The sequence below is a fragment of the Phytophthora cinnamomi genome (assembly GCF_018691715.1).
Source record: "Phytophthora cinnamomi strain GKB4 chromosome Unknown Contig42, whole genome shotgun sequence".
Classification (NCBI taxonomy): Eukaryota; Oomycota; class Peronosporomycetes; order Peronosporales; family Peronosporaceae; genus Phytophthora; species Phytophthora cinnamomi.
The window spans coordinates 684,448-692,840 of NW_027150975.1; the positions used below are offsets into that span (position 1 = coordinate 684,448).

An 8,393-nucleotide genomic window follows, 5' to 3' on the forward strand; every position below is an offset into this window, starting at 1 on the left:
TGCCGTCGTCTTCCTCGAACATCGCGCTCGCAGGAAGCTCGCAGGAGGGATCTCGAAGGGAAATGGCGACCTTCAAGCCAAATTTGAAGCAGAACTGGATAGATTTGGCTGTACTAGTGTCCCGTTCGAACTGTCCTATGTAGTGCAAACTGAATCGATATCTTTCTAATATGAGACCGTTTGAATCGACCAGAGATTGGTCGTTAAGATATTTGTGGTGGACAGAATTTGTTCTATGTTGACATACTTGGTGATATGTCCTGTCATATCTGCTGCATCTATGTTGGGTGATTTCCCTATTTTTATAGCTTACTCGAGCGGCTTATCTGCAGCGATATGTCGAGGTCATAAGCCCGACGTAAATCCGCGGAGACGCGAAATCGGTCTTGATAAGTGGCCCTACCCCTACCTTTATGTCGTGTAGCCATCATAAAAGTTTATCTTGCTATTTGTATTGTTTAATCCAACCATCATTCTTGAAGGTGTTTCCTTCACTCTGGTGACGTATCGCCTCGATTATATCTTCCTGCCGAGAACTTGAAGTTGCGCTCACTTTTGAATCGGACGGCGACGACGCGAAGTCGATCTCCGCGGACAACTCAGGCGAAGGTAGGAGTGTTGCTAAATCATGTTCTCGTACTTGCTGTGGCTGATCTGTGCTCGTGCCATGCAGGAACATGGTGCGCCTCGTGCATTCCGCGATCCACTGGCAGCTGCGCTGCTTCGAAGACTCGTCCAGCGACGAGAACACGCCGCCGAACGTCGCTGCGGCGCCGCACCACGACCACAGCTGACGACCCTGCGGTGCAGACGGCGACTCCAGCGCAACGGGGACGGCAACGCCTCCGTGGCTGTCTCCGAAGCGGACCAAGCGTCGGTCGAAGAGCGCGACGAACCTACCGCCACCGGAGACACCACCACCACCACCAGAGACGCCGCCTCCTCCGACGGCGCGTGCGTGCTTGGAAATTGCTGCAATAACCATTTCCGTTACCTTGTGGAAATCTTACTTAATCAGCGTGGTAGTAATAAAAGCATGCCTGATCACGCAACAGCAAGCCGAGCTGGCGCGTGTTTCGCGGTCGCCCGGGCACCTTACTTATGCTGCGGCCGCGTACGAGAACTCGGTCTCTCAAGTTCCGGTTCAGCCTGTTCCACCTAGCACGCTACCTACCGTACCTTACACTCCCGTCCGTGGCATCCGTCAAGGACCTGACATGTATACGCAAGATGGACACACAGTCTGTGGCCGGTGCCACTTGCTCGGTTGCAACCGAATCAACTGTCGCCGAAAGAGGTCCACGTGTACAAACAATGCCACATCACAGTCGAGTGCGAAGCGCCGCTGCGGACCCAAGGAAGTAATGGAGGTGGTCAAGGACTAGGACAAGGACATGGACATGGACAAGGACAAGGCCAAGGACAAGGGCGTCGTCAAGGTGGTGGTGGACCGCGCGTGTGCTGGGCCTGCAACGGTACGGATCACTTCGCAAGCCAGTGTCTTGTGGTGAAATCGATCCAGCGGTGGGCGCAGAGCGCGCAACAGGTGGCGCCGGCCCAGGGCCCACCCCCAACGCAGCAATGAAGAGGGCATGGGGGAGGAGAGGAGAGTGTCGCGCCTTCCTCTCGCCCGTGGATCGACACAGGGTGGCGTGCTCCTGGAGCGGCTGCCCGCCCGACTGTGGAGGCTAGCCTAAGGCCTGAGACTATGGGTGCGGTGAGGACCGTACCGAACTACGACTGCTTTACGAACTTTGCTGTGAACGAGACTGGAATTACGAATACGAGGAGGCCTGCGGGCCTGGAACGACCCGAACGAGAAATGGTGGCATCAAGTGCCGTGCACTGGGGTCGCCCTGGACTACGTGTGAATGCTGTGACTACTGCGGGACCCTGCGAACGCCCCGAACAACGCGAACAACCTTTGGAGGCACCTCCCCGAGCGGAGCGTGCGAACGAACCAACTACTGTGGAAGCTCCTCGGCAAGAGGAGCATGTGAACCGAACTACTGTGGAAGATCCTAAGCGAGAGAAGTATGTGCACCGAACAACTGTGGAAGCACCTCCCGGAGAAGAGCGTGTGTGTGATCTAGCCGAAGGTATGCCTTATCGAAGAGAGCTAAAGAAAAACCGAACTGTACTGAGCAGACTTCCCCCGCGTGGAGCGCGACTGCAATGAGCAAGTGGAGGGTGAACTTTCCTTTGAGCTGCCTGAGTCAGAAAACCAGGTCCTGGAATGCTCGAGTGACACGAACCACGTTGCTGAGAATGAAACCCCAAGCGTGCCGAAGAACGCTGCGGAAGCTAGAGAACCCTCACGAATCCCGATCCTGGGCGATGCTGTGAACTGTGATAAGCCGGACGTTACTGAAGATGCCGCGGCGACTATGCCCAACGTGTTGTATGAAAGTGGGATGCGATTCGCAATCAAAGAAACCCCGAAGGAGCCTGCCTCGAAGGTCGAGTGTGTGGACTTCAGGCCGCCCCGCGAGGAGCCGGGCGGTAACGCCGCGATAGCGTCGGAACGCTCTGCCGTGGTCAATAAGACCCTGACGCTGAAGATCGATGTCGTCGGAAGTGCCGACAATGAACCTAAAGCTGAAGAAGAACCTACCCGAACGACAGGCCCAAACCGCTCGAGAGTGCCCGGCGAACCGCATATGAGAGCGCTGCTAGAGACATCCGGAGCTCTGAGTACGCATAATGAAGACGCAGAAATTGCTCGATCGGAGCGCGTGGGGTCCGTGACGGAGGAAACTTCGGAAGTGGTGAACAAGGAGAACGATGGCACAGAACGCGAAGCCACCGCCCAAACTGAAACCGATTAGGAGGAACCGCCTCCATATAAACGCTTGTTCACACCTGAGGAATTGGATGCACTGACCGATGGCCTATATCTGAACGTGAAGGAAGAAAATGAAGAATACGATAAGGAGCTAGAGGATCGCCTGTTCCCTCTAGACGAGGTCGAGCTACTAAAGAAACTTGCTCTGAACGCTACGAGGCAGACGGAACTCAGGCAGAAGGATCTGAGTGCCTTGCTTGGTCTCCCCGTGGAGACTCTGGAACGAACGCGCGTGTCGTCGCCCGGAGTGCTGTTCACACCCGAATACTGGATTGACTGGTACCGTAAGACACTGGCTACCTCGGAGGAAGCGCGGCGAGATAACAGGGATTTCCGCAAGAACACCCCGGACATGGAGAAGACGTCCCAGATCAACGCTGTGGTGAATGACGACTCCTATGACCGAACTGTCGGAGGTGGGGACGATTGCATTGGTGATGAGGTCCTCGCCCTGCCGAAGACGCGCGAGTGCACCGCGCCTGTACTCGTCGACGAGGACGTACTAGTTGCGAACGTCGGCGTGACGTTTGCGGCCCGGTCGAGGTCGCGTTGCCCGAAAAGGACGCGGAGACTGACTTGCCGTCTCACTGGTGTTTGTGGTACGGTCCGTAGCGTATCAACTCGTACTGGAGGACGAGGAACGAGTCGAGCCGCTTTGCCGTTCTTGTCGACGGCCACTGAACTACCCATCGACTGGAGAGTGTCGACCCGTAGATACCGTACCGCTAGCTGCAGCAGACCGCGAGTCGCGAGTCCGTGAGCTTGTCGTTGCTGCTGCAGGAGTGCTTGGTGATTGTGTAATGACCGTAGTTTCCTCGAGTTGTTTGAGAAAGAAATTCTGCTGATTAGGGCGAAGCGAGTTAAACGACAGCGAGCATGTGAGTGTCATGGAGCTGACATTACTGCCCTGTCGCGGAAGTGCCAACCCCGGCGCGTGCATTTTGATTGCTCTTCGTTGTTCTCGAAACGCTCGAAAGTGCTCAAAGACAACCCGTCGTACGTGGAGGACCGACGACGTCGGCCACTACGCTTGCATGGTCCATGACGCCGAGAGTGGCGTGCGACTTCGGAAACCTGGATTGGTCGAAGTGGAAGGTGACGGTGAGAGTGATGGATGTGGAGCTGACAGCGATGACACCGTACCCACGGCCAAGCGTGTAATTTGCTCCTTAGGAGGTGTCGAGGCTATCGCTGCTGGCTGCATCGAGAATCTACCTGCCGGTCTTCTTATTGACTCCGGCGCCGTCGCCAGCCTGGTTGACGCTCGGGTCTTGACTCGCCTGGGACTCTCCGACGCACCCCTTCGCCCATACCACGGGAGTTTGAACGGTGTGTCCGGTCACAAGCTGAGGATCAAGGGTGAGATCGACCTGGCACTACAACTGGGAAAATTGGAGAAGCTGAGGTCATTCGCTGTGGTCGACCGATTGGACGTGGCACGGACGTGATCGACCTGGACGAGAGCATCATGACGTTGAAGGATACGGGCGAGGTGTTCACCCTGGGATCGCCCCGCGTAGAAGAGATATACGTGTCACGGATTGCGTCGACCGTGCGGCTTCGCCCTGGCGGCCAGGCCCCAGTGGTCTCGGATGTCGTAGGCAAGGCCCCGGAGAACGCGACGGTGTTGATCGAGGGACTGCCAGAGCTGAACGCGACTGTGCAAATCGCCAGGACCCTGTGCTCTGTCGTAGAGGGCAAGACCATCACGGAAGTCTGCAATACTTCGACGGAAGAGCTCGTTATCAAGAAGGGAACGGCACTAGCAGCCGCCACGGTCGTGCCCGAATCGGCAGTCAAGCTCGTGCCTGCTTCCAGATGTGACCCCGACAGCTCCAGCTCAACGGCCCCGTCGAAACCGAGCCCGATGTCACGGTGGGTGGACTCTGTAATTAGTACGGTCGCGACATCCAATCCCACTTCGCCACTGAACCCGATGCAGGCTCCTGAAGCTGAGTTGGACACGGACTTCTCCGGTTCCAAGCTAGACCCGGAGCAGCGTGACGTGATGAGAGGATTGCTCGGTACGTTCCGAGACATGTTCGTCGAGACCTTGCTCAAGCCTGGGCGCACTCACCTGCTGGATTTCTCGATCGACACGGGTGCGAACCCGCCGATCAAGCAACCACCGTACCGCGTCTCCCACCACGCTGAGGGCGAAGTCACGGAAGCCGAAATACGGCAGTCTCTCGAACTCGGACCGATACAGCCGTCTACGAGCCCGTGGGCCAGCCCCGTTCTCATGATTCGCAAACCTGACGGAGGTATACGCTTTTGTATCGACTGCCGTCGTCTCAATGCTGTGACTATCAAGCACTGCTATCCTATGCCTCTCATAGACGACATCTTGGATGTGCTGAAAGGCGCCAAACTCTTCTCGACCATGGACATAGCCTCGGGCTACTGGAACGTCCCGATGGACGCTGGCAGTGTTGAGAAGACAGCCTTTACATGCAAGTATGGATTCTTCGAATGGTTGGTGATGCCATTTGGGCTGTGCAACGCGGTGCCCGCGTTCGAGCGTCTCATGGAGAACGTGCTCGTTGACTTGAAGTGGCGCACGTGCCTCGTGTACCTCGACGACTGTGTGGTGTTCAGTTCCGACTTCCCGACGCACCTGGTGCGCCTGAAGCAGGTACTGGATCGCTTCCGCGCTGCTGGATTCAAACAGAAGATGAAGAAGTGCAAGCGGGGAAGGGATCAAGTTGCGTTCCTCGGGCACATACATTATCACGCTGTTGGGCATCCTGCCCAACCCTGAGAAGGTCAAGGCAGTGATGAACGTGGCCCGGCCTCACGACCTACACACCGTTCGAGCATTTTTGGGACTCACTAGCTACTTCCGACGCTACATTCCTGGGTACACAGCAATTTCGGCCCCGATTGAGCCCCTCAAGGCGAAGGGCGTGGCGTTTGTGTGGAGTGATGACTGTGAAGCTGCGTTCTTACAACTGAAACGACGGCATGTAGAGCCTCCGATCTTCGTATATCCCGATTTCTCCAAGCGATTCAAACTCTATGTGGATTCTTCTCACCTTCCGGTGGGAGCCTGCCTAATATAGACTGTGGACGGCCGCAAGCGTGTCGTCGCGTACGCGAGCTAACTGCTCGTCGGATCGGAACGCAACTGGATTAACAAGCAGGATGGCACGTCGGAGATTGAGTGCTGGGGAATCGTATGGGCAACGCGCAAGTTCAGATGCTACCTCGACAGGAACGAGTTTGACCTGTACACGGATCACAAAGCCTTGACTGGGGTATTCAGTGAAGGCAATCGTACCAGTAACGCTAAGCTCGCCCGATGGGCTATGGAGTTGTCTCAATTGTGGTTTAAGGTGTACCATAAGCCTGGCACGACTATGGGCCACGTCGACGACCTATCTAGGCCGCACTCAGACGTGATCTGCGCGCGGTCGACCGCAGACTTGCTCAACGCGGACCCGAAGCCGCGAGGTGAGGGTGTCGTCGCAGTCGGGGAGGAGAGGAGCCCTCCTCCGGCGTGACGCCGAGCGCGCGGCCGGTGCCGCCTAAGAAGCGGTCCCGCGCCCTTGATGAGGCCCTCCGAGCCGCGCAAGAGGCTCTCGATGCAGTCGGGGAGCCTCCGGCCCAACGGTAAGATGGTGCACCCGCTGTTGAAGCCCCTGGAGACAAGCGCAACACCCATGAACACGAACACGGCGCTGCTGAACCAGAAGTCGGTGCTGCTAATCCCGAACCCGACGATGATGAAGACCTGGATGCTGAACGACCTGCGACATCTCCTGTGGATGTATTTGGACTAGATCGAGAACGCTTTGTGGACGAACAGAAGCGTACCCCATGGATTCAAGCTGTAGTCGCGTTCCTCGAGCATGGAGCCCTCGCGCTGGACCCGCAGCTGCGAACCAAGGTTCTGCAGATAGCCCCTCACTACGTGGTTCGCGACGGGATGCTCCTGCGCCGGGTGCATTTGAAGGCTCGCGCTGGTCATGTCCGATCCATCTCGGTGCCCGTGATTCAGCTACATTTCGTCGAGACCGTGCTACCTTACTGCCATGCTGACATCTTCTTTGCCCACGCCGGACAGTCGAAGACGATGGACAAGGTACGCAAACACGCGTACTGACACGGGTGGAAGCGCGATGTCGCTGAGTACGTGCGCGCGTGCACTGTGTGTGGAAGTGGTAAGGGCTATCGCCCCTGGATGAATGGTATCATGCAGAGGATGCCGGTTCAAGAACTCTCGGGCCCGTTCTCGCTGCTCGTGGTCGACGCGATCGGACCGCTCGTGACGGCTCCGCGTGGGAACAAGTACATCTTAGTGATTGCCGACTACTTCACCCGCTGGGTGGAGGCGTTCCCCGTCGAGGCCCTCGACACGATCTCCTTCGTGAACGTCATGATCGACGAGGTGCTCTCGCGACACGGAGTGCGTGAACGTCTATTGAGTGATCGCGGACCCAACTTCATCTCTGGGCTAGCCAAGTCATTTACGAAACACTGGGAATCAAAAAGCTCTTTGGCGCTGCTTACCATCCCCAGACGCAAGGCCCCGTCGAGCGATTCAACGGGACGTTGAGCGGCATGCTGAGGATGTTCGTGGGCGAGGTCCAGAGTGACTGGGATCTGTACCTGCCGCGTGTTCTATTTGCGTGTCGCACTTCGTATCACGAAGCGCTTGGGGACTCACCGTTCTTCAGCCTCTATGGGCGTGACCCCGTACACCCTCTAGACCTAGCGTTCCTGAGCACCCGTAACGAGTGGAAGAGCAACGAAGTGGCGGAGTACCGTCGACGGCTGTACCTGTCTCTGAGAGACACCCGACGTCTCGTAGTGCTCTTCTCGTAATCGGATCACAACACTTGGACTCGCTCCGTCTCGCTTTCCTCCCCCTCCTCCTCTTCTTCATCGGCTTCTTCTTCCTCCTCCTCCTCCTCGTCGACTTCCTCTTCCTCGTCGTCGAACTCGTCGTCGTCTTGCTCAACCATGGCATCGTGCGCGGTCTCTTCGTCTGAGGACGACTCCGCCTGAGCGTCTTCGCTGAACGTGTGCGCGTGCTGGAAGACGCTGAAACCCGATATGGCGACTACGGCCGAATGCTGCTGAAGAGGTGGATTGCGGCCTACTCTACGTTCTACACCTACCTGTCTGACCTAGGCCTGAGTACGGCACACTCGGTGGCTTCGTATGCTAAAACTACGTGTGCTGCTGCTGCTCAGAGTCGCCGACGTGCTTTTGAAGGCATCCGTGTGACATTCCTCGTGCTCAAGTTCGTGCTGGCGGTCGGCTTCTTCGCGCCTAAGACCGCGTACGACTTGCTGGAAATGGCTCTACTGGCAGAGACCGGTGTGGCGATCGCGTTGGTTCTACTGAATATTGCTAACTTCGTCTTTGGATGGACTTCTCTGGGACCTCCGGCGACTGTGTTGACGATAACCGTGGGCGTCGTGACCCACGTCTGGCGCTGCTATGAGGTCGAGAATGGGCTAGATGAGTACTCACCAGCCGCGATGATCGTGCAAGGACTGAAAGACTTACGAACTAGAGCTGCTGAGCGTGAACGCTCAGA

The 8,393-nt window shown here is 57.0% G+C and overlaps 1 protein-coding gene across 1 annotated transcript; it reads left to right on the top strand.

Moving 5' to 3' along the window:
- Window positions 1-555: 555 nt before the first annotated feature.
- IUM83_14302 (uncharacterized protein) lies at window positions 556-7,012 on the top strand (the record flags this gene model as incomplete). Its single annotated transcript, XM_067939035.1, has 5 exons — window positions 556-609; window positions 674-689; window positions 2,149-2,570; window positions 6,912-6,929; window positions 7,007-7,012. 5 exons carry the CDS (start codon window positions 556-558, stop codon window positions 7,010-7,012), a joined length of 516 nt encoding a protein of 171 aa, XP_067791117.1.
- Between the last annotated feature and the right edge of the window lie 1,381 nt (window positions 7,013-8,393).